At 39.1% G+C, this 27490-nt stretch overlaps 1 protein-coding gene across 1 annotated transcript in view; it reads right to left on the reverse strand.

The window, feature by feature from the left end:
- Window positions 1-2782: 2782 nt before the first annotated feature.
- The window catches only part of TMEM164 (transmembrane protein 164), a 40735-nt gene continuing 16027 nt past the window's right edge, over window positions 2783-27490 (reverse strand). Inside the window, exons 4-6 of the mRNA XM_042876551.1 lie at window positions 17682-17760; window positions 8914-9014; window positions 2783-8523 (exon numbers count right to left, since the gene is read on the reverse strand). Coding sequence (XP_042732485.1) covers window positions 8317-8523; window positions 8914-9014; window positions 17682-17760 — 387 coding nt within the window. The 3' untranslated portion in view covers window positions 2783-8316. The remainder of the gene's footprint in view (window positions 8524-8913; window positions 9015-17681; window positions 17761-27490) is intronic.

Raw genomic sequence — 27490 nt, forward strand, 5'->3', positions numbered from 1 at the left:
TGTGTGTTAGATCGAACCAAAGAAGCCTCCAGCCATGCCCAGATGCTGCTCCTAAAGCCTGCCTTCCAGTCCTTGCAAAAGCCCCGCAGGATTAAATGTGTTAATTTTTTTATTTTTGTACAGTTTCTAACTGATTTTTGCTAGTGATGTTAATTGAATTAAGTTTATTTGGGGAGTCTGAGTACCTCCTCCATTTAAATAAACTGGTGACTTTCCTTTTATGTTAAAAAAAAAGGGAAAAAAAAAAAAAAAAAAAAAAAAAGGAAACCCAAAGTGTGCCTCTAAGATTTAAAGGGTTTCTGGTTACATTTATTCTTAAGACCAGCAATGATTCTTTATATAGAAAGATATGTTTTCCTCGTTTTTTATTACTGTTAAATAAAAAATAAAAACCTCTTTCTTTGCTCTGGACCCAGTAATTGCGCTGGTACATAAACGCACTGAGAAAACAAACTTTTGTTTGAAACTTTTGTAACAACTTATGACTGTTTTTGTATATCAAAGTTGATTCTTTTCAAAATATTTGGATCTAGTTTCTAAGTTATTTTAGTGTTTTATATGTTACAAAAAGAAAAAACCTTTAAATTGCTCACCAGCATCTTGAGTTATCTAATGCAGTGGTGACACACAGTGGGCTTGGAGCTGCCTGGAGTAGCTGACAAGGCCTCTCTTTTTCTTCCTTTCTTAGTAACTTGATTGATTACAAATTATATCACAGATTACCTGAACCCCCTTCCTTTATAACTAGATCCTCCTTCCTTCCACATTTAATTGCTATTAGTGTGAAGAAACTGTTGAAATGGGCATTTTAATATAAGTATGGCTTAAAAAAGATAAAATGAGGAAAAAGAAAAAAAAATTATATAGAAGGTTATCTGTGGGTCTGTGAGATATGGCTGTGGAAAGATATTGTAGTAGTTTTAACACTATTGTTATTACCTTTTAAATCATTTACCCAATAAAACAAGGAAAAAGAATCACCATTTCTTTCTATGTTTCTCTGCTTAATTGTGTGGCTTTGTCAGTTGATTGCTTTTTTTTTTTTTTTTTTTTAATTTAAGCATTCACTATCAGTGTTTATTTTAACAGCTAATGCTGCAGTAGGAATGTTTTCCTGGGCTGAAGTCTGTCATTGGCTGTGCATGATGTGGGAGGCAGCTCACAGCCTGGCTCTGGAGGGAGATGCTGAGGGAGTTACAGCAGCAGGTCAGGTCTCGTATGATGTCCAGTAAATACAGATTTATGTACTGGATTGAGTTCCTTATTCTCTGAAAGGTGAAATCAATCTCAACTGTTTACAAACACGATGTTGTAACCAGTACAGTGCCTGCGCTGTACAGGAAAGGAGACAAGATCAATGCAGCAAAATGCATATCAGAGAGTGCCTTGATAGCACCTGGAATAATTGCACTGCTTTTTCACATTACTTTCTAGGTGTGATTTTATAGAATACTGAAGCTTGCTTTGCCGTGAGGAATTTATCTGGTCTGGCAGAGCTAGTTGGTGTGCAGGCTGACACATTGACCTCATGGAAAGAAATGCAGTGCAGGGTTTGCACTGAGGCTCCTGTGAAGATGGAAGACTAAAGAAGTCCCTTTCCTGATGCCAGTGTTTAGTGCAGTGATAGAAAGGTATGTTCTACAGGGTAAGTGCTGGTTAAAGGGACTTTCTTTCCCCTGTAGGATAATTCCTACAGCAGTGCAAGGAATTTCCAATGTTGCCCTGGGATTCAGCTCTGAATGTGGAAATGTTCTTGTTTGCCTTTGACTAATTCATTTTCAATAGGCTTCCCGTCTCTAGCTGAAAATACTTTGAAAACAAGAATAGTAGCCTTTAGATGTTGGTAACTCTGAAGGGAAAATCTGCTTGAGTAAATAGCTTCCACTGATGTTCTTTCGTTATTTTACAGACTTGGTATCATTTGACTGAAATAGGTAGAAGTCTCCCCAGACCTTACAGACCATCAGAATGCAGCACTAGTTACAGCTTGCTTCCCAAAGCCTCCTGCTCTTTTTACATCAACCAGGTATGAGGTTATCACAGAATAGAAATCAAACTAACAGATCAGTGCCAAACATTAGGTCTATTTCAAAGAGGGCAGGTTGGTTTTTCTTCCATTTAGCATTATTGCTGTGTACTTACGTGTCCTTTTAATTACAGCCAGAAGCTTTTCGGAAATGCAGTAATGATGGCAGTTGTTTGCCATCATCTACATATGTGAGATTGGCCAGAAAGCCCGTGTAAATTATACTGTTTTGAGCTGAAAACTTCTGTACTTTTTCTGTCTTCCTCTACTGAGGTGACAGAGTATGAAACTAAAAAAGAAAGCACACTCTACCAAAACTGTGGCAAGAAACTTGAAAGCAGAGTAAACATCATAATATTGTATCCAGAGCTTTTTCACATGCAGGAGATGAATATTTGAACAGCGACTAGAGGATCTGTGTCTTACAGTGAAGTAAACTCTGGCTTGTATTGCTTGCTAAACTACAGGCATAGGTCATACTCAAATGCTTTAAAGTTCTAGAAACAGTGATAATCATAATTGCACAGCAGAAACTGCATCATGCAAGGCAAACTAAATCTAGCTGTACAGACAGCTTAAGAAGATAGGAGAAGCTGTATTCTTATTGATCTGATGGACCACTTATCTATTATCAAGTCTGTGTGAATCTAACTGTTAATACTACAAATAGAAGAGGAATGTCTGTTTTTTTTTACCTACTTTAAAAACAAGAGGGATGTAGTGCCTGACATGATTACAATGACAACAAAATTACAGTACCATTAAAATGCATTTATTTGTTTTAATTCAAATGTTTAAGAACTGTTTGCCCAGTGAGCTGGACATAGGGCACTACAACCAAAAAAATCAGACCAAAATACAAAAACAAGTACACAAGTTATCCCTTATTTGTAAATGTTACCTCATAACCAAGTTTTAGCACATTAAAAAGTTTACAAAATTTATAACATTCCTACAAATTATTCAGAACTAACAGCATACGTGGCAGTTGAGCCTCTCCACAACCAGCCTTGACATTGCCATTCCATTCTGTGCCTGGGTAGCTAATGGAAACTGCAAGCTTCCAAGGACTGCTCATGTGCTTCAGTCCAGTCCCTGAGCAGTTCCACTTGCCTGACACAGGTTGGGTGGCGAGAGCAGTGTGGGTATGCATCCTGTTCTGCCTGCTGCGTCCTCTGCAGCATTGAGATAATGACTCAGGAAATGCAGAAATAATTTAAAAAAGTACAAAATTGACCCTGAAGAGAAACATCATCATTTTAAAAACAGCTTGGTTTGAACTAAGTTACAATAAAGCTGCAAGACAAGTATACAGCAATATCATATTGAGTACAAGATCACAAGAATCAACAGATTTGTTATGTATATCATCACTAAAAATGAAAACATCAGCACTGATCCACCTGCTTGTAGAAACCTTCCACCTTCTAACAGAAGGGCTGATACATGCCTTCCTGTTAGCTTCTTCTGAACTGTGTTAACCATTAGGAATAATTCAATTCCTAAGTATCCACCTCAAGTCGAACACTTTAAGGTGACAAGTGCTAGGATGCGACAAAATGGCCTCAAGTTGCACCAGGAGAGGTGTACATTGAACATTAGGAAGAATTTCTGCTCAAAAAGAGTGGTCAGGCATTGTACTGGGCTGCCCAGGGAAGTGGTGCAGCCCCCATCCCCGGAGGTATTTCAGAGATGTGTAGATGTGGCACTGAGGGATGTGGTAGGTGAGGTTAATGGTTGGACTTGATCTTGAAGGCCTTTTCCAGCCTAAATGATCCTACAACTTGAAAACAGCAAGAAGAACATCAAAGTCTAGGGTTGTCATTAGGTATAGATGCACAGGAAGCAAATGCCTATGGTGTAGATGCAAGGATTAGAATAAAGAAGTAAAATACAGTACTTGAACAGTTGCAAGTAGCCATTTCTGAAAGGAAGATACTATCAAGTTTTACAAAATGTTACAAAATATACTGAAATATCAAAACCCTGACTGTGGCTAGAGACAGAGGGATAAATCTATAATGAGGTACTCCATAGTTTTAAGATATGCAAATGAGTGACTTTTGATGTCTCCCAGCCTCAGCAAGGCAGCATCTGCTAAAGCACAAGTGAGCTTTGCTTATAAGCAGTATTTGTCAAGCCCTATGATGCTGAACCAAAACCAAAGTACATGAGTGCATTCAGAGTTTTGATTGATTTATATAATTATGATCAAGTGCTGTTAATTTCACCCTTCAGAAGAAACAAAATGCAAATCTCTAGTGCTTAAATAGAAGGAAGTTAAACAGGTACAGTTCATACACTGCCTACAGTGCCTGAATCCTTAGAAGTTATAACTGCATGTGTAGCAGACAGCTAGAACCTTGGCACAATAATTTCAATAGTCACAGGTTATCATCAGATCTTATGGTGGGTGCAGAAGTTTTAGCAGCTCATTTTTGCACTTTGAAAGGCTACTTAAAGAAGTCTGCATAAATGAACCAATGCAGCCAACTTTACTGTAGTTACTAGAGCTTCATTTATGCGTATACTGGAAGTAATTTAGACGGTCATTCAGTGACAGAAAGAGTAATCAGTTTCATTGCTCCTCATTTCTTTTGTTTGAAGTGTCTATGATACTAGACAGTATAATACAGAGATCAGATCAAACATCTGCCCGTATCCATAATTTTCCAAAGTCCAGACTTAAGCACAGCACAGTAAGTTTTTCTGGTATTGTACATGACTTTCTAGGGGACAGCAAACCAATCCACTTTAGGGTGAGTTTCTGTAACCTGCTGGAACACCTCTAAAATACAAGCTAAAAGGAGATAGTCTGCATGGCTATATCAGCCTCCTGCTCTGCACTGTATCTACTCCTAGTATCTTCATAACTGTTAGTACTGACAAAATAGATGTACTGATATTGGAGGGCCAGGACTTACCCTTTCAATCATACATTGCAGTGCTCCAACGTAAAACAGCATCAGGCTCTGGTCAACAGCTTAAAGCTACTGTGACATCGATTGTGTCCATAGTGCCACAGGAGAGAACGCCCATCAGTATTTTTGAATAGCAACATAGTTTTACTCCTTAATTTCCAGCATACATAAGAAAAAAATCACCAGAAATTCATCTAAACAGAATAACTGCTCATTTAATAAACCATTCATGGAAAAGAAAATCTGCCAGGGAACAGATATTCCCGTATGAAGGCTAAGTATTCTATTTTCCTTTTCAAACCAAATTCCTTCACATTGAACAAGCTCTGTCATCTGCCTCTTCCAAACTGCTATTCAAAACAACTGAAGAGTAAAGTATGTAAATTTCCATTGATGTTTCAGAAGTTCATTCCCTTTTTGCTTCCCTTCTGCCCTGTTCTTCCCCATATGTGAAGCTTGTGCCTCAAGTGTGCTGACAATTTCTGTACAGCTACACCATAAACCAAGCTGAAAGGCTGTTTAAAAATGGTTTTCAGAATGTGTTGTGGGGAGTTGGAGTAGATGATCTTCTGAGGTCCCTCCCTGACATTCTGTGGATAGAAGCTCGGCCAGCTTCATTGATGGTGTACAACAAGCAAAAGAAGCCAGCACAGCTTACCATGAAGAAAAGTTTAAGCCTCTGGTGCCCTTCTTCCCTCTAGATCCCAGTGGCTCCAGTCTCCTGACAGTCATAAAATCCAGATGCTCATAAAATCCTTATTGAGTGTAACAGCCAGTTTACTTCTCCTTGCTGAATTATTACATTCAATTAGACATTTTAGCATCTTAAGCCAAAAGTTCAACATGCACCAAAACTCAAACTGGGGAAGTGTGAAAGGAAATAAGAGCTTCCCTCAACTATAAGGTAGAAGAACTTGAAAATTTTGCATTTTAAGAGAGACTGCACTGAGCTTGCTTCTTGCTCCTGTAGTCTTAATTGATCAGAGGCAGTCAATGGTGATAAATAGGAACTGTTTCAAACCTGTTTCCAATGCTCCGAAGCATATGATTAGACATAGGACATGCTGCTTGTTTTTTTTAAAGCAGGAAAGATTATTCAAAAAATAGTAAAATGAGGCAAATAAGAATCTAACATTTGTAAAATTTGGCAAGATCACCCTACTGTAATAATGTTGTTTCTAAACCAGCCCAGATTCAACAGAAGGCATTTTTGCCAAGCCTTAAGTAAATAAAATCAAGACAGACTTGAAGGTAACTGCGGGAAGGGAAGAAGCACTGTACACGTAGCTGTCATAGGAGACAAATAGGCATGAATATTTCTGTTCACCTTAGCTCTCTCAGCAACATCATGTATTTCATCAGCTGCAAATGAAATACTGACTCTTGAATTGAGCATCACATCAGCAGCTAATTAAGTAGTCTTTCACAGATGGGTTCAGGCCTTCAATACCAATGCATGTTTTCTTTAGCTCACCCCTCCACAAATACACAACACATGCCCTGCTTTACTGAAGCAGTAATGAGATGGCTCAATAAAATTAATTATGTACTTAGACATTCGCAGGATCAGCAATTCACAGTCAACACTATGAGACAGTAGTTGTTACTATCAAGTGCTTACCTTTCTCAAACTGAACAATGTAGTAGCTCAGTCTGTGCAACTGGGACTAGCTATACATGCTTCATAGTTTAGGTCAATCTTACATCTCAATTTATAGTAAATACAGGATGTTTACTCTCTAAACACGAAAGAAAGCCAGAAGCTAGTCTGTAAATTTGAATGCAGTGGAAAGGACTTGTATTGGGAGATCTACTTAAAAAACAAAACAAAAGAAACACACAAAGTGAAAACATGTAGAGAAGTCATCTGTTCCTCCCCAATTATATTCTTATCTTGCAGAAAAGAAAAAAAAAAAATAATCAACCACTTATCATTCTTACTTCTCTTCTTGAGGTATAAACACTGTACCTTAACATCAGAATATATCTTCAGGTGATCCATCAAGAGGAGGTATGACGGTTTTGTTTCTATCTTACAAGTCACAGCTATGACAATGCAATGCAAGTGGCAACTAGCATTTTGTACAACACAATTCCTGCAGCCCTGAAATACAACAGGCTGCACAACAATGGATCTACAGTTAACTATCTGGAAGAACACAGTAAAGATGTCCAAGCTTTCCTCCTTACGGTTTCTCCCCTTAGCCAGTTTACTATTTATAATTCTCTCTACTTGCATCCTTTTCTACTCCAAAACTCATGTTGACAAGAAAACCTAGCCACACTAGTAAACTGGAACATTGCCTTTTCTGTAGAAGCCTGTGCTGATTTCACATTCGTTTTTATACTTGTGTTCTAAAAATCAGTATGAAGAATGTACTAGAGCTATGGAGACAGAAAACAGTTTCATTTTGTTTCCTCACCAACAGCTCTACTAAGGATCAGGGTAGAACGCAGAGGAGGAATGTTTAAAATGCTACTAAGTGAAAAAGGAGACCTGTTTACATTGTACATTGCATCTCTACTCAGTCTCCAGTCTAAGCTAAGTGACAAAAGCATTTTGTTTAAAGGCAGGTCAGCATTGTTGATTAAATACCTATCAGAACTTACACATAACATCGGCTTTTTTAATAATTTCTGTGTGGTGTTTTTCTACTCACTCACAATCATCTCCAGAGCATCAAGATCTGATGGGACCTCACCAGACAGTTATACTTAGCAGGCCAGAAACCAAAGTATTCCATTTAAAAAAAACAACCAGGTATTTAAAAGAGTTGTTGTTCCCCGATATTTTCAACCAGCTTAAAGAAAATACAGTAAAACTTCATTGCTTTGCACTTACGACTAGGAGATTAAGTGTACGTTGTTCCACCATGACCATTTTGCAACATTTAAGTACTAGGAGTTAAGCCATGATGATGCATTTCAAGATGTGTTCTGTTCACACGAGTAGAGAATTGGAATTCAGCTTTAGCTCCTATCCTGTGATATAACTGTATTAATGGAAAAATTCTACTTAGTGGAAAGTAAGTCAAAATGAGGTAGCTCTGCCACTCTTTTTGCTGGAATGTAGATAGATCCTCACCTAATTTTAAAGGGTAGATTAGCAAGATTTTACTGTAATCTACACAAAATGTACAGAACAGGAACCTCTTCCAGAATAAGGCCACTAATGTTGCCATTGGCAGTAGGCAGTGAAAAACAGCAGTTGAAAGAAAACCCCTCAATTGATAATAGAAGTGTTTGTGAGGCCATAAACCGCGGGGAGAAAAATAATAAACACATTGTCTTCTCACCCCTCCTCTTGGTTTTCCAGTATGAATATAGGGGTGTCTGCTTCCTGTACGTACTGCTCTATGGGGAGACATTTCAGTCTATTTTCTTAGCTGGAAAACTAAGCAAGTCCACACTACATTTAAAGATGGGGTCAGCACAGTGAAACAGTAAGATTACAAGCTTCCCATGAGTCATAGTCATGATAGTCTGATGTCCAGATGCCCAAATTCGATACCAGCGCCCATAAAAAGGATCTGAAATGGCTGGGCATAACATGTTGTTCAAATTCACTTCTGTAACCTAGGAAAGGGACAACAAGTTTATAAATTAACATGATTTGCACTGCACTGATTCAGACACCAGAAACGATAATTTTAAAATTACCATGATAATCAGAGTTGCTGACCAAAGGATTATCACCTAACACAAGCAGGGCAGCTTTCAGAACGAAAGCAGATCTGAATTTAGTTGCGCATTTAATAGATGGATTTATGCAGGTACATGGCTGATTTATGAAACGTTTTGCCAATACTTGTGAGATATAAGATACAAGTGTTCATTAGAACATGCAATTAAAAATCTGCACACAAGTAATCTTATCCATGTCCATCTGGACACCTTGAAAAACTAGTCAGTGTGTTTACTTTCAGTGTACTTGCAAACTATCCATTTATTAACCTGTTTACTTACCAGTCCCAGAATTTGCAAGATGCTAAAGTGATATACAAACATAAACCCAGTAGATAAAAGAGCCCACCAGAAATTGGAGAGTGGTTCTGGAGTGTAGATCCCTTGAAAAGAAAGGAATACATTAGTGTTCAGTTAGTATTCAGCTGAATTGCTATGTCCATCAAACACTCATGAATAATCTTCTCTTTTCTCTGTGGATGCTAGGGCATCTGGCTTTAGCTGATAACTTACTGAATACTATTATAATAATTAATATTTGAGAGCATTATTTCTTACCTGGAGCATCCAAGATAATTTCCTCCCCTCCTCCCAGCCCAGCATTAAAATGTATACTGTGTTACCTCATTAAACATACCTATTCTTCACCAAAAACAGCGATTTTTACCTTATTTTTCCTTTTACCCCAGAAGTAACAAATCATTCTAAAATGCAACAGTGGTATTCAATGAAGTCTTCAGAAATCATGCTACTCAAACTCCTGCTTCTTACAAGGACTATGAGTTAAGCATGATAAAACTAACCCAGGTAGTGGGAGGGTACAGTAGTTGTATTAGCCTTTGCTAACTGGCATATTTGGGAATTACCAGGAAGATTTAAGAGACTTCAGCATGTGCTGTGCAAGTCTGCAAGGGATCCAAATTTAACTACACATGCATAGCTTGCTGTGACAGTACTCACCAGACTAAAGCTGGTACAAGCATGCCTATGTATGGTATTTTACATAGATAAAGGCAAATAACTGCTGTTATCTGCTTTGCCACACCAACGTATGGTGGTGTGTGCTGTCTCAGTTTTACAGTCCCCAGAGGACTGCTGTCTCAATCCCTGTTTGCCCTGTTAACAATTTTTTTCTGCATAGTTTTCTCCCGCAGTTTTTGCCCATCGTGCCAATCTAGATTATTTCAGGTAGCTACTTCAAAATTAATCTAATTTAAATAGAATTTTAGTAAAGCATACTAGTAAAGCAAGTAAAAGTATTCTTATCAATATTACCTACCTGCTATGTTCTAAAACTATTTATCTAGTCATTGGCCACTCAATATTACAGCTTCTTTGTTGCTTGTCTATAGAAACTAGGGAGTTGATTGCATGCTTGAATGACACGGCTTATATGCCCCCAATATATCACTCATTATTTATTTAACAAGCAATAATGTCAATGTAATTATCCAAAATACAACTGCACACCATGTTTAAGTAAGCAAATTGTTACTGTGTGCTGCCACAATAAATAAGAGCAGGGAAGCTACTTTAAAAGCAGAAGGCAGCTTATAAGATTTCTTATTAAGTGGGTGGGTGAAGGTCAGAGGAAGCAAAATCCCAAGGTAGAAATGAACTCTACAAAGTGGAGTTCTGCAGTTAAAGGGAGAAAACTCACACAGCTCTAATTCTTAGATCATGCTTGCTAAGTATATTAGAAGTGCTTGCATCCCATTTAGAATCTTATCTAGAAACCGTAACCAGAAATCTTCACTTAAACAGCACCGAAATTCATTAAACTTCACTGCCTGAAAACATCAGTAAGACAGCAGGGAATTGATAATACCTTGCATATAGTTTTTCATTGTAGACATCAAGAGAAAAGCAAGTAGCCTTGGTGTTGGGAGTTCAGGAGACCAGGACTCTACTTTTGGCTGCACCACCAGTTTTAAGTGACCTGATCAAGCTATACAGAAACACTCTGCATGAAGAAAACATAATCTGACATCACAGTTTTAGTGTTGTCTCTGTAGTCTTATGGGCATGTTTAATCAAGATGCAAAACAAGATTTAATTGAAGAATAGGTCTGTTGGAACACAGGCCATCAAGTCCTGACTGCTTCAGGCTACTCAAAAGTTAACGCACTGAGGGCTTTATCCATATGCTGCTTCAACACTGACAAGCTTGGGGCATCTGAAACTGCTCTAGAACAGCTCACAGGAATTGGTAGTAGTGCTGTATATCTATTTGGTTTCACGTGAACTTGCCTGGTTGGCAGTAGCTTATGTCATACCAGAAGTTTCTGTAAAGCCTGTGAACAGACACTGCTGAGGTAAAAGCTCAGGGAAGCTTGAATCCAGACACTGAGGACAATCTGTGCAGGCAGAGGATCAACACTAAAGTAGACATACAAATCCAGCTATGGAACAGGAGTAGTGAGAGAATGCAGTCATTAAAAGACGCAGTAAATCTCACGAGATGACAAAATAGATCACTGGCATAGTTTGGCTTTGAACCCAAGCTTCTCGCGTCCAGCTTCAGTCCAGTCAAGGAATCATGTTTCAAAAGTCACTAAGAAGAGCTGTTCAGGTTCCTCCAGTTAAGAATTTCACACTGCTGCATCCTCTCTTTGTTGCAAAACTTTTATAAAAAAAAAAACCACCCCTGTTGACTCTCAGCCTATACAGCCTTTCAATCTCACTGTATAATAGAAAATTTCCTCCTTGGTAGACTTGGCAATCCTGAGAACAATAGCACTATTTTCAGCAGCAGCAGCATCATCTGGACATCAAGGAACAGAAAGGAAGCAATGACCTCCACAGAAAAACATTTCAGACAGCTCTGGATTCCCAAGTGTATTTTGGGGAACTAATTTTAAATTCATACCTGGGATATTTTCTGTACGTTTCTCACTGGATAAATAATCACTGTAGATTTTATTACTCTGCAGTCCTGCTATTCAACAGATGACTGTTTAACAGAGCAGTGTGATCTATTTTCTGAAGCATAGTCCTGACAAAAACAAGCAAGCTGGAAAATTGAGACCCAGCTGAGTGGTTGTTTGAGTGGCCGGTGTTGGCTTTGGCAAAAGCTGTTTGCTGCTTACATGGGAAATCAATTTCAATATGTAGCAGTGAGGTTCACTATCTTCTATCCACTAAGGATCACAGGCAGTTCTTACAAGTTAAGCGCTTTCAAAAATTTAATCCAGCTGCCAGGCTGGCACTGATCTAATTCTCAGAAATGCTCCAGACAGTGGACTGTTCCAAATCAGGGTCATCCAAGTAGGCTGTAACATTTGTTCTTGTGTTGAAATGCCACAGCAGCATATCTTGCAGTTTAGATCAAACTTCAGCAGCACTGATAGGAAGGATTTCACATAGGTTGAAGGGCTTAGGAATCATCACCAGCTTCTGAAACAAGTATTTGTATGACCTTGAACAAGCTATGCATTTAATTTTGACATATAGAAAATGGAAGCATGGCTTTAATAATCTAAAGATCAATGTAAAGACTCTTCTAATTTCTTCTAATTTCTTTTATATTAGTTTCCATCTCTCCCCACAAAGCCTCACATTACTTGCAGTGTTATAAGTGCATCGTTAACTTATGAATTACTTATTTCAAGTTTACAAAAAATAGGATTGCAAAAATCTGAGCACAATTTAGCAGAAAGTAAAATAAGATGCAGCACAGAATTACTTCTCTGCTTGAACCAGAGAATTAGAACCTAAATATAGTACAATTTTTCTTTTTTTAATTCAGTAGTTTTAAAATCATCCTTTGCTCCTGATGTCTTGCTTTCATTCCCACTGTATTTTGTACAGATTTTTCAGCTTTGTACCCTCCAAAGTACAGCTAGGCCTGCTTAATCCAGAACTCAGCAGCTACTGCAGTTTCTTCATTTTAAAGCTTGAAGGTGAGGGCAAGCTTGCTTCCACTTTATTTCCCTTAATTAAGGGGTTATTTCCAATAATGCATATGTTTTGGCCTACTAAGATAGCCTAGAGCTTCCCTTCCAGCAGAGAAAAGGATGTTCTCAAAAGGATAAGCTAGTTCTCACCTGATATCTGCTATTTCCCCCTAGCTGTTCCAAATCCATGTGTTGATTTCATATACTGCCTTATGCCAGGAGATTTCTAGTTCTTGACTGTCAGCTATGCTTGTTAAAATCAGCCTGGGATCTTGTATTACCTATTCCCATCACAAACTACTGTTGATAACTATACAGAAGGTTCTTCCTCTTCCTTGTACATGTATGCGTAGTGATAAAATACTCTCCTAAACTTCTGTCTCTACATGCAGAGAAGACTAACAGATCTTGGGCCCATTCACAGAATGCCACATCACCACCCTTATTTAGTTTAAGTGTTTCACAATAGAAACCGTAAGTGCTTAGTGCAAAAAGCTCAGTGTGTCATGTGGCAGAGGCACCGTCACCTCCTCTTCCTCTCCAGCTTCCTTAAATCAAACAAGATTATGCTAAGTGGCCGCACTACAAGAGATTGCAGTATGAGCCTACAGCCAGAGCAGCACACATCTCTTGCTGCTGAACACGAGTACCCTACTGCTCTGAGCACTCTGCTTCAAGCACAGCAGGCACTGCACCAGCCACTTACATCTAACACAGGGGATCCAGGGGCAGAGCAATGCTGGAATAAGAACGCAGGAACTGTCAAGGGAAGAGCAGGAGCATGATCAGATGAGAGTGAGCCTTACACCATGCACAACACTTCACAGATCTGTAAGTAATTAGGAGTTACAGTGGAAGAGATGTACTCCTCATTATAAAGTATTTCACTGAGGCTGGAGATAAACTAGATTTATGACGACCTAACTGTATTTAAATACATAATCAAAGTTTTCCTGGATTGCTAATGTTCACTATAAACCCTGATCTGTAACTTCATTTAAAAGATATGGAAGACTATCATTAAATACAAGCAAGAGGCACAAAGTGGCAAAGTGGCTGAGAAAGGGTACAACAGCTAAAAACGTGTTTAAATGTGCTGATATCCCATTCTTGCCAGCAAGTCCTTAGCAGCAAAAAGGAGAGCACAAGTTTGGTTCTCCAGCTGCTTTACTTGTACTTTCTTGTTTACAGATACAGGAAAATTGATCCTTCCCTGTGTGCCTCTTCTATGTGTCCTACATCTTACAACTGAGCCCAGCATCTCATTAGGTAAAACACACTGCAGTGCCCTTAAGAAAGCTGGCTCTACAGAGCAGCTTCTGTTCAATTTCTGAAAGATCACAGCAGCATACTTGCAGGGGGAAGTTTGTGAGCTTCTATTGACTTTCTCACATTGCCAGAGAAATTCTTCTCTTCCATTGCCACCTTTGAAGGCAGCTAGATCAAAAAAGAGAAAGGCCTCATGACTTAAGTCAGAGAGAAAGTTTCCTTTTGCTTATGAGAAATACATATAAGTTGAAAAGCCTCTCTCTACTCCTAGCAAACAACTTACCTACTAAAGTACTGAGGATCAATCTATCTGTCCATTTGTGCACAGCTGTACAACAATCAGCTCTTAAAAAGAAATGAAGGCAGACTGACATGACTGTCCGGAGTTTGGCCGAAAGGAGATTTTTTTATTTCCTAAATTGTAGCCGAATTAATTTACCATCTCCACAGTGTGGACAACCTCCTTTTGAACTGTGAACTCCGAGAATTTGCACAGCCATTTTAGCAGAGTGAATGCTAGTGACTATCTCCCCCTGCAGGAGAAAGCGTCAGAACCATGCAGCAATTAAGTGACGCCAATACAAAGGCCTCTGATTAAGCATGTAAGATCTTCAGGTATTGTTGATACACCAGATTGCTCCTTAAAGGAACAAAACCCTAAGAACACCAACATCCTTGCCTACTTCATCAAGTTACTAGATCTACCAAACTATAGTGGGGATCCCAGAACTCAAGAAGGAGCATCTAAACACTGCTGTGAGGGAGTCCCTAGAAATTAACTCTTATTCCAAACCACTGTGGAATGATACCATTTGGTCACAACTTTCAGAAAATAACAATTCCACTTGAAGCTCTGAAATCAGGGGCACACCTTATCTTGTCAGATCCCTCAAAAAACCTGACCAAAGTAGCTTAAGGACTAAGATGGTCAGAAACTGAGATCGGAGGCTACTGAAGTGCAAATTGGAAACTTCTCATTGTGTTAAGAGTATACAGTTGGCAAAACTCAGTCCTCTAAGACAGAATTGAAAGTTTCTAGTACTTTGTTCTTAGAAGGCCAGGTTAATGCACTGTTGAAACAGCTTTGACAGCTCATGACACCACATTCGGTCAGTTGCCATCTCCCTAAGCCTTCTACCAGCCATCTGTATCCCAGTAGCAGAAAACATACTTACTTGAGCATACTTGTATGTTTTAGAAGTCCAGCTTAGTTGTAATTAATCAGTTTTCAATGAAGAGGTTGACTCCCTGATCAAAATTCACACTCGTGTGGCTCCATCTTCTTCCCTCCACACTGACACTTTATTTCTTTCACCTCCCTTTTGCAAGTCCTAGCATTCATCTGATGCCACAGTATCCAATCCAGGAACTACAAAGCCATGGCATAGCTCACAGGGCAGTGAGGGTCTCACTCCCGAGAACAACAAAAAGCAGCAACCATATCCACAATTCTGCATCCGTCCTATTGCTCTGGTTCAGCCTACCCAGCTATTTCAGGAATGCTGTGTCCTGCCAGAGACTAGTCTAATTTTTGGCAGAGTTCACAGGCAATATTCATCCAGCAAGAAAGCTGAGAATAGCAGATGTGTTTCATGAAAGAGCTCCCTTGAGTTGAGAATCATCTGTGCTGACATATTATATCTGCACTTACCTCTGCTATACACGAGACCCTCTTACTGAAGTTAAGAGACATATGAACCAAATCAGCATTTAGTTTGCCTAGGCTGGCATGCATACATATATATACATAAATACGTGCACTTTTAGAAAGGAAGCATGTTAGAAGGTTAAGTAATGAAATTTGTACTCAATCAGTGGAGAGAGATGCCTTAATCCCTGAATAGGAACACATCGTTGAGCAATGAGCCGTCAGTGAGTTCACTGAGTGACACTGCTGGAGAGATGCTCAGAGCTCACCCTTCAATTTGATGCTAAGCATGGTACTGTCTGCACACTGACAAGAGGGGACATGAAGGTGATACTGGCAGCACAACGTGACCTGTCGTCTCCACTGTAAGGAGTAACACTTACTGTTACCCAGTTTCCTGTGCAAAAGAAAACACTTTAACAGGTAACTGAGTCTGCGTGCATGACTGATGTTTGATTAGCATGCCAACAAAATCTGACATGCCATTCTCTGCCAAACGAGCCTCAGATCATCTCTGCTCAATGCTCCTTAAAGGAATATTAACACTGAGTTCCTAACAAAGCAGTCAGTGGTATCAGTAAATATCCAACAAATACTCCAATAAAAGGAGTGAAGGATGACACTTTTTCCACATAAGATCCATTCAATTTCCATTTTTTTTCTACCAATTTTCTTCTCCCAATGGTAACTAACAATTCTCTGATGGAAATTTCTGCTTAAAATACAAAAACAAAGTTGCATGACAATCAACGTCAGTGGTGATAAAGCAACTTGCATGGGATACAGTCAGAATAAAGGATATCATCTACTCAAAGCATCTTTAAGCAAGTGTGAGTAAAATGACAGTATTGGCACATGATAGTAGGCTAATTTTCACCACATTCATACATTATCTCCTGTGGCATTAGTCTTAACTACTTAAAAATTTTATGCATCTTTTGTTAATGAGATATTGCAGTCAGTGAGGTGGCCAGGAGCTGACCACATTAAGAAACTGGAGAATTATTAGTTACACAGTCTGAGGCAATCTCTATTGAAATAATCAGCCAACAGTTTGGGTAGAAACATTACTGCTATCATTTCAACATTAGGTGGCAGCAAATACCTGTACACTGATAACATGCAAACATTTACCAGAATACAGGTAATGGGTGACAACTGTACAACACAAAGCCCTTCAGACTACAGTCTTATCAGCCCCAAACAAGTATCTTAAGATGACACATACAGGAACTTCAAAGACACCAGAAGAACTGAGCTGGTGACGCCACATGAGCTGAGCGCGGCGTTGCCTACAGCAGCACGTGGCTGGTCGCTCTTCTTTGCCCTCTCCTTTCTGTAACGATTACAGGTTTGCATAATTTCTACATCTATATCACATCTTAACATTCTGACAAACTGCACTACCAAAGATGGATTAAAATAAAGCATGGCCAGCGTATGCCACTAGCAAGAGAGAAAAGGGTGACTTACTGAATTTTGGTACTTTACCCTCTGCATCACTTTCATTTAGTTTCACTCAGTAGTGGGCAGGAAAAAGGTTACAGACCTATATTGCAAATCCTAAGTGATTACTGGTATAAAGTACAAAACACCACAGTGGAAGAGGCTGAGCTTGTTCTAAGTATTCTGTAAATTGACATCACACCCCTGGTATTGTCATTAAAGGCTACTGAAAGGCTGGACCATACATTACAATACTTTATTTCCTGTATGAAACCATTCAGCTCTGATAGAAAATGCAGGTCGAGGCAAATCAACGCTGAGGGGGAGAGAGCATCACACTAGATGGAGATATACTGTATTAACTTCTAGGGAGCAATGGTCAGAGTACTGCTGCTCAGTGGAATGATTTGGGATTCCAGATTTTTATGAATTATTATAGTACAACATAATGCAAGATAGTAGAATGAATGTCAAGCAAGCTAGCTCATAGTCCTAATGCATCTCACAAGGGACATGCAAGAAAGCAAGTCTTGAAGACACAGCACACAACTTAGAACATTACAAGATGCCAGAGGCTACTCAAGACAATACCACATTAGGCCAACACATACTAGACACACAAATCTTTGTTTTATGTTACCAGTGATGCAACTCCAACATACATACCACCAGAAACTGTTAGGTAACAACATACAGCAGAGAGCAAGAATAGACTTTGTGGTAACCATTTAGAACAGCTAGTTCAATGGCTAGAACCAATTCAACGTTGGAAGGGTAAATTGCCAACCTACCTCCTTTTCTCAGCAGATAGATGGGCACAACATAGAGCATCACATGTTGGATGTAATAAATTTCCATTTCAAATGGAAGCTGAGGAATAAGGAAAAATATTTGTGAAGAAAAATATTTGTAAACACATTTCATCATTAACAACTGGAACCATTTTCCTTATGCCCCATCACAGTGCATTCTGTTCAGTTCTTTTGTCATCTATGACTGTTACCAAAGCAATGGCAGACATTAATGGTCAGTGCTTAGAAAATGCACTTAGCTGTACCCATTCCATCTCCCTCACCACAAACATAATGCAATATTTGTCAATGAGAATTCTCAAAATCGGTCTGAAGCACAACAAAGGAGGCAAAACAAAAAATTGCTCTTTTCCTTTTCCTCATAATTTAAATTTCCAGTAACAATGCAAAACCCGAAAGTAATCAAAACAGGAACTATATTCACAAACATGACAAACTTATAAAAGAAAATTCTCCTGTTAGTTTGTGTGAGATAGATTTCCATAGAAATGACTTTTGCTTCCAACCATTTTAAAATACATGAAAGAAATCGCTAAGGGCTTCTGTGCAAAAATCCAAAGAACTGCTTGCTTTATGGCAATGTGCGTGCATGTGTGGAACAGCCCAGTGTCTCTAACACAACAGATGACATCAGTCAGTCTTCAAGCTGCAGAAGGATGCAAATAAACAAGTAATCAGTTAGCGGTAAATCAAGCTTTCCTCACCTGCTCACAGATTTTGCAAAACTGAATTCATCATCTACATATCCATGTAACTTTTTCAGGACAAGTCAGACAGATTGTACTAAAATAATGCCCTGCTAAAAATAACCTGAACCACAACTCCCAGTTCAATCTGAGCCCCTTAATCCCAGCCCAACTAATTCAAGCTCTTGATCAGCTAGAAGAAGTGGCAGACTGCTCTGAATGTTGTTCCATCTGTAATTGCTTTTGCCTATATCTGTTAACAGATTCAAATTAAAAAATTCAGAATTCAACTCTTGTAGCAGCTTCCTTACAAAGCTGAAAAAACATGGTTTACTATTTTATTTCAGATGTGAAAAAATGGACAATACTACTGAGTCTGAATTCTCATAGGAGTAAAGCAAAGCCATTAGTTTTGATTCAAATGTAGTGTCATTCTACAAGCTAACATGAAACCAGATGCAAGTACTACTTTCTTGGCTTGTGTTCCAATTTTAAACAAACAAATAACTAGGAAGAAAAAAATCAGTAAGAGCCTTCCCTTTTTGTTATTGTTCCAAGACAATGAACTCAGAATATTGAAACAGGAACATTACAAAAATTTCTACATCAACAGAATTGAAGATAGGATCTTCACACAGTTCAGTTTTCTTCCTACAGAACAGCTAATGAACAGCAGGTAAGTAATACAGTGAGGTTTGAAATTCTAAGAAAGAAAAAAAAGAAAAAAGATTTTTTTTAAGATGTTAAAATCATCAGCTGGATTTTTTAGTGTTGGCGTCCCTAAGCTGACACCTGACACTAACACTGTCCACATTCTTGTAACACTGTACACACTCTTGTAACACTTTGGCATTCTATACCAAAACATAAAAGTATGTGAGATAGCAGCAGGCAAAAGCAAGAGCTTCACAAAAGTTGTGAGGTGTAGTGAATTTGAACCTTTTCTTCTGTTGCCCACTGAAAGACACTGAGAGCAAAGAAAGGGGATCAAAAAAATTCAGAAAGAAGCTAACAGTTTTTCTCACTGGAGGAAAGATCTGTACCCCTACCTGGTGGAGCACACACATTTGAGAAACAACAGCTCCTGATACACACAACACAGCATGGGATTTACACTTACTCCTGCCAAGCAGCATGCTCTGTTCAGTCTCTGTTCTTTCAGAAGGGCTCCTGCACTCACTGAGCTGTGAGGGTCAGTTACACAAACACGATGCTCAGGACACTTCTTAGAACAGAGCGACAGTTGTTTTCCTGCGGTAGTGTTGACAGTATTTTTGTTTGTGTGAAACAAAACATTCTTTTTTCCACTATGAAAGATTGTTTGTTCTGAAGATGGGTGCATTTCCTGGCATAGAGCTGAAAGTGCATAGTTTCTGTACAGCCAAGCACTCACACTGTGCAGTCAGACAACAAACAGAAGAACACACACAAAAGATGGGCTACGAAGCTGTACGCAGCAACTGGCTCACCCAGTTCTAAAGGTCTCATCTGTAATTTATTTCACCCATAAAACACTCATTTACAGATTGCAGGTAGGTATCTTGTAGCTGTAAGAGAAAACTGAAAGCAAAGAGAAGGAGGAAGGGATCACCTGTTGAGCCAGGACATAAAGATCCTCTTTGCGAAAGCAACCAAGCACTTCAGCAAGCGATGGAGACTGAGAAATTCAGAAATCAAAAAACCTGTTACTCACACAATATAAAGTGACTTGAAGAGCTGTGTTGGTCCATCTCGCCTTTGACTGTAGGCGCTCACAAAGGCCACATGTGTCTGAACTTGGGCTTCGGCAATCTCAGCAGCAGGCCCTGGTGCCTGGCCCCATGCCTGTCCTCTCCTTGTTTCTGAGAGGGAAAACCTTGCAGCCACTCTAAAGGATGGTACCCTCTCCTAGCAAACCGATGAAGTATGGATTTAAAAACCCTATTTTTCCATCCACCTGTCCCTACAGAGTGCCAGAAATACTGGCTATTTGCTCCCAACAGGCACCAGCCTCAAGCTGGTATACTAATATTAACAGTCCAATTATTTAATGTATTTTTAGACTCTTCTCTCCCTTACCAGCATCATGCTTTCCTGCATTTCATCCCATCCCTTCCTTGAAGTTTTAGAGTAACTAATGGTACAAGACAAAAGGACAGATTATCCATTGCTGCTATTAACTTGCACTCTAGGCTCCCTGACAGTCTCAATGAATACAAAGTACAAACTACCCTGATACTGAAAGTAAGTGCTACTGATAAGTAAGCTTTTCTCCTTTAAAGATTCCTATTTGCAGAAAAGCAGATCTGCTCCTCGTTCATTCATAGGTTCTGACTTCGATATAAAATCACATACATTTCAAAATATATTAAACAACACTGACATTCACAACAATTCCTCTAATATAACACACAATATCAAAACATGCTAAGCACTCTGTAACCAAGTATTCAGACCTCTCATTTTTAACATGTGGTAACGATGTTTCTGTTCAAAAATACATGGTGCCTTGTTCTTCCAGGAAGAATAGCAGCCTACGATGCAGTTTCCAAAGTGCCGCACTCCCCAGGCACATGCTTAAAGGTCCTCTGCTAAGTGCCAAGAACAGCGAGCACGCACTGAGCCTCATCCCAGGGAGAGGTCAGTTACGTTCAGAGCTACTGGGCTAAACAAACACCATTTCATCGCTTGCAAACCTGAGGGAAAGAGAAACTGTCTGGAGAAGGATTAGAGCACACCTTGTTCTTTCCGAGTAAAAGTCGCAGCCATCAACAGCAGTTCTCTGAGCGTGCAACAGGGTAACCTAACATAAACCTGGTTCTGTCCTAGGGAAGCAGTGAGCTCCTTCCATTGACTGCACTAAGCATGGGGAAAAAATAATCTCAATTCAGTGCAGACTTAAGCTGAAAAGTTAGATATTCAGATGACAGTTTCCCATCAGAAAGCGCAGCACAAGACCCATTTAAACTAGCTTAAACCCACTGTGACAAGGCAGCAGCTCTTCAGTGGACTCTGAGGTTGCTACTTTGTTGTTTTCTGAAAGCAGTACTTCTCCTTCTGTTAATTATTTATACTTCAACTGTGCATGTGTAACAACAGCTCAAGTACTATACCTAGAGGAGCTCTCATTCCATCGTCCCCTAAAAAGACAGCTGAGCATGACAGAAAAAAGGAATTGAAGGATTTCAACTCCCAGGTCCTAGCCTTTTCTATAGCACAGCCAGCACAATCTAGTCATTCTGTATCAGTTGCTTTCTTAAACATCAGCAGTAAATCAGGTTTGTAATCTTTGACAATTAGTTTCTTAAATGTGATCAGTAATCCAGAAATTAAAAACACAAACAGGTTTTTTACTTCACTAGTAAAACAAATCACAGTATAGATCAGAGAAGAGGAATACAAAGGTATACTAAATATAAAACTCGTAGGGCAAACAGCTGCTAGGCCTTGGTAATGAGTGATGGTTACCCCTCAGCACATTCAGGATTGTGACAGCAAATGACTTACTTGGCAGAGGAGAAATAGTGCCAGAGAAGATCAGAACAGTCCAAAGACAGACGTGAAGACTTCAAGCAAACAAGCAAAAAGCCAACAAAAATACACAAAGACAAAGAAAAAGAAGGGGCTTTTTGAAAAGAGTTTTATCAGGACTCATTTCTCCAGCAGACATTCCAACAAGACACCCAACAAGACGCTGGCAAAAGGCCAAGAAGCTGCCCAGTGCTCCAACCACTGCTACACTACCTGGGCATTTCTGCAGCTCAGGCACCTCCAGCTTACCTGACATAGAGCAGAAAAGCAACCTCCATTTATGTGAAGAGAGAGAAAGAAATGTTATGACGAAATAAAAGGAATACCGGGGCTGCAAAAAACATCTGGAGAGAAGGATTAAACATTCATGTGACATGTGAAAGTCTGAAGCAGCTTCCCATAGTTTTACTGCAACTATTTCTTCCCATTGTATTTAGGGGCAGTGTGTCCGTTGCCTGTCACACATCCTTTTCTTTGTACATTATGAAAACATATTCTCAAAAAAGTTTCAAATAGGTGAGTCAGTCAGCATCCATCCTCACAGCTGTTCTGCACAACCCAGGCAGTACAGAGAATGAGAGCTGAATTTCCTTAAAGCAGCACTAATTTAAGGTTTATCTAGTTCTCATTTTCAGCTAACCCTGTTAGTGCAGAGAACGTATATTGAGGGAAAGAATCAGCATCTGTACTTGCTACCAAACTATTAGCAAGTGTGAGCTCAGTCTTAAAGAGTTATAGGAAGGCATCTGTTATGCCTGCAGAGTAAAGATGCAGTAGATCACAGGACTAGGAAGGTGACTACTTTTACCAGACTACAAAAGCCAGAAAATCCAGGTAGGCTAAAAGCCTGCAGGATTCCAACCTATAAGACACCCAAATTCTGACAAGCTGTAAGAGACCTTTTTTTTGGTGTGCAGCTACTGAGGATGAAGTTTATTAAGAAAGCCAGGAGAACATGGAGCTCAGTGCAACGCTGATCTCAACAGAATGCATTTCTCCTTCCATCAGGGTTTTGAGTATTTGACCAGCATTATACATGAGGTCTACTGTGTTTCATAAGACATCACTGTCTCGCAGTCAGTCCATTTTTATCGTACAGATCAGCTCCCATTAATGACACTCTGGGCTCAATCAGGCATTTACAGAGTTAAGTGTAAAAACGTTTTAAGTAATAAATAATACCAGTTTCAGAAATAGCATTTTTCCAGTTCCTCTAGAGAGAATATTTGGACTACTTCACACCACCAGCAGGAGGTAGATTTTTATTATCAAGTAAAGGTGTGATTGTAGGTTGCATTTACAGGTATCATTTTGATGCACATAGCAGAGGTAACTGCTGAAAGATGCAGAAATATGGGCGTTAGGACCTACTGGCAACCAAAGCAGTTTCCCCACAGACTCCAGCATGAAACTGCCCTGTTAGTTTTCCTTGTGCCAGACAGATTAGGCCAATTTAGCTATAATGCCACATGCTACCATAACTTATCCCATTTTGCTGTTCAAAGACATCTCAGGCAAACTGTTAAGTGCTGTGAATTGTTTATCACCCTAACGTGCAATAGAAATGCAGTGGACAAAGATCAGAGGTACTGCACACTGTGTACAGTAAGTACTGCTTAGAGTACGATTCTGTTCCTAAAACGGATTTAGAATGTGTAACTCTCAAGCCAAATAGCTCTAATAATAGAATTCAGCAGCTTCTGGAAACATCAGAAGTGCACCATCCCAGCAAGTTCAATATCTCTGGGACTTGTCCTAATTTTCACTTTATATCAAAATTTTCAGGACATCAACTGGAAAAAAAAAAAAAAAAGAACAAAACACAAACAACAACATTTACTTTAAAACCAGCAGCAAGTTTCCTTTAAAATTCAATCACTGCAATACGGAAGTTCAAACAATTATAGTTACTCTGAAGGCTTGGTTTATGTGGTAGTTAGACGAGTTTATTCACATAGCTAGGATATTAGAACATCCCATATAACTTAAACAGAGTAGAAAGAAGTTATTTACTTCTGCATTTCTCATTCGCTTCCAGGGTCCCACCTGGCATTCTAACAATACGATTCCTTTAGCATCGTCTCTAATGTCTTAACATCTTTTGCTAAAATCTGATTGAGTTTTTCAAATGCAAGACTTCAGCATTTAAGGCTAGATCTCAAACCCTTATCACTGCTTTGCTATCACTCACTACATGAATGTGTACGCTTGCCTCACAACTTGAGAAGCTAGTTGGGTAGTTCATTATGTCACATACCAGAAGACTGATGGACTCCAGATGACTTGTTCTTACCACAGCATTTTGTAGCATAAATAGGCCTATCATTCAAGCTCCTTAAATAACACAATTCCCTTCCCCTCCTGCCAAAGCGGTGCCCTTCCAGTGCTGAAAATACAAAGTTGATTAGCTGAGCATCTTAAGCACAGCAAAGCATTCATCTTATGGTAACCTATAACTCCATGCTTCTATTATGTACAAATCCACTAGTTCCTAAACATCCATCCATCACCCACAATGTGGCAATTAACTTTTCATTCCCTATCCATAAACTGCAAAATGCAGAAGATATTTACAAACAAAAAACATACTTCTAATATTTTCTCCTCCTCACTCATGATTCACAATTTGCTGGTGTGTATGCGCCTACTGCTGAACTTGCCAAGCTAGCAGGCTAATTTAGCCAAGGAACTACAGTAAGCATCTGCTATCTGTAAGATAACCAAGAGGCAATCCACTTGGAAGAGAGGATAAGCAGAATGTCAGCTGAAGACAATGAAAACTATGCATCTCCTAAGCTTAAAACACATCTTATGTGATGAAAGGTAACAGCAACCACCTTAGTGCTCAGTGAAATATCCCAGCTTGGTTTTACAGGTTCACAAAGTGATGAGACAACAGTCTCCTGCTTTTCAGTGCACACAGGCCCCAGAACTCTTGCTCATCTGCCCCTAGACAGCATCTCCCTCCCCACTTCTACAGCAATAGTTGTGTCAGGTGCCCAATCTTTCATGCTCTTAGTTTGTGCCAGACACAATATATTACAACTGTTTACAGACAATTAAGAACACAATGTGTTTGTATTGAAATGTATACACTAAAATATACATCTTAAAATATCGTACCAGTGAAATCAAAAAAAAGATGAGGTATATTCTTGGCCGAGTCAAACATCTCTTCATTTAGATACTATAAAACAACATGGACAGAATTAATGTGTTTTTTGTTTGTTTGTTTGTTAATTCCTAAGTTGCAAGAGAAATTTCTTGCTTTTGTTACAATGTCAGTGTAAATGACAGTGACATTTACAGAGCAGAATGTGTATCTACCATGACAGAATTTGGGCCCAAGCAGCCATGCTATAAAATATCACCCAAATTATTTTATGCCTGAAGAAACACTGAAAAGAGACGAGCCTGGCAAGCAGCTGTTAAGCCAAAAATAACCTAAGCTGTATTTATTCCAAAAATACTTGCTCTTGGACATTATCCTTTGCCTCCTTTATCCCTAATTAAGGACAGATTTTTATAAGCAGTCCATACTTTTCCTGTTTAACCTCCACTTCCCTCATTTAAATGAGATCTTCAAAATAGCACAGAAAACACAAGTTAATAATTAAATATTTCGACATTTTAACCGGAGAAGGTAATATAGAAAGTATTTTATGTTAAACTTAAGAACCAGAAAGTTTGAAATACAGAGTGAGATTTGTGCTCCCACTTATCAGGAAAAAATCAGTACAGTATGTATATATATATTTTAATGCCCCTTCAGCAGGAATTAGTTTTATTAAAACACACTGACAAACTGCACTTAAGCAGCTATATATGTGTATATATATGTACATAGACACACACAGGTATACACACATGCATGAATATATATTTTTCCCATTTGTAATGCTTTATATATTTTTCCATCTCTGTAGAAAAGAATATACATAGTTAGCAGAGAAGGAAGGACAAAATAAAACTTGAATAAACTGTATGGTTATTTTACTACTAAAATCTGAATAATGATTGAACTTTCTGTGTATGCATGTGTTTCATACAGTGAGGAAAGTCCTTACTGATATGTAAAAGCCTACAGATGGATAATCCTCTCTCCAGTAATTAAACTGTGTCTCAGGGGAATTTTTTCTTATCTTAAACAGGGGAAGAAGGAAAGCATGCACAAGTCCAAAGTAAGACTTAATTTTCAAGTCTCCTAGATACCAGTGTGAACAGTCAACATGGCATATCATCAAAATTCAATACAGATGCTGATTTATAGACTTAATCCTATTAAGACTGCCTAGATTTGTAAATGGACAATCACTAATGAGATTTGTAACAGAGTCTGAAGTCCCTAACAATATCATTAACTCACATGCTATGTAAATATAGATATGAATACATTATCCAGACTCTGTAAACATGTAAGCAGATGAATTTAAGTGAACTCTATTTTAAAACAGACATTTAAATTGTTGCAGAAAAGATTTTTGCAAATTAGACATGGCCACCCAAACTAGCACGTCCAAGTCTTCCATATGCTGAGGGCCCCACAGCTGAATGCTTTACTGCAGGTGGGGTTTCATAACAGCAGAGTAGAGGTGAGAATCACCTCATTTGACCTGACAGCTACACTTCTGACACTGCTCAGAACATGGTTGACTCTCTGGGCAGCAAGTGCACATTTAGCAGCTCCTATTCAGTTTTACTTCCACCACATACCTCTCTGCAGGGCTCTGCAGCATTTCTCAATCGATTTGTTGCCCATCCTGTATTTGTGCTTGAGATTGCCCTGACCCAGCTGCAGGACTTTGCATTTGGTCCTGTTGAACTTCACATTGTTCTCATGGGCCCACCTCTTACATCTGTCCAGGTCCCTCTGGATGGCATCCCTCCCCTCCAGTGTGTCAGTAGCACCATGCAGCTTGTGTCATGTGCAAGCTTGCTGAGAATGACCTTGATTCCACTGTCTACGTAGCCAACATGGATGTTAAATAGTGTCAGTACCAATACTAACCCCTGAGGAACACCATGTTTTACACATCTACATCTGGACACCAAGATGTTGACTGCAACTTTTTGATTGCAGCTATCTAGACAACTCTTCATCCACTGAGTGGTTCATCCATCAAATCCATGTCTCTCCAACTTAAAAAAAAAGGATGTCATGCAGGACAGTTACCATACGCTATACCCAAAGCCAGGTAGATAATACTGGTTGCTCTTTCCTTATCCACCAACGTTGTAACTTCATTGTAGAACAAATCTGTCTGGCACTATTTGTCTTTATTGAAGCTATGTTGGCTGTCACCAGTCACCTCTTTGTTTTCCATGTGCTTTAGCAGAGTTTCCAAGAGGATCTGCTCCATAGCCTTACCTTGCCAGACACAGAGGTGAGACTGACCAGCTCTGTTGTTTCCTGAGTCTTTCTTTTTACCCTTTTTAAAAAAGGAGTTAGACTTCTCCCTTTCCAGTCACTAAGAACTTCAGACTGCTACAGCTTCTCAAGTACAACAAATAGTTGCCTCAGCAACTTCATCCACCAGTTCCTTCAGGACCCCCAGATACATCAATTAAGTCCCATGGACTTGTGCACATGCC

The sequence above is a fragment of the Lagopus leucura genome, unplaced genomic scaffold (assembly GCF_019238085.1).
Source record: "Lagopus leucura isolate 7727_CA_CO unplaced genomic scaffold, USGS_WTPT01 Super-Scaffold_100016, whole genome shotgun sequence".
NCBI classification, from domain to species: Eukaryota; Metazoa; Chordata; class Aves; order Galliformes; family Phasianidae; genus Lagopus; species Lagopus leucura.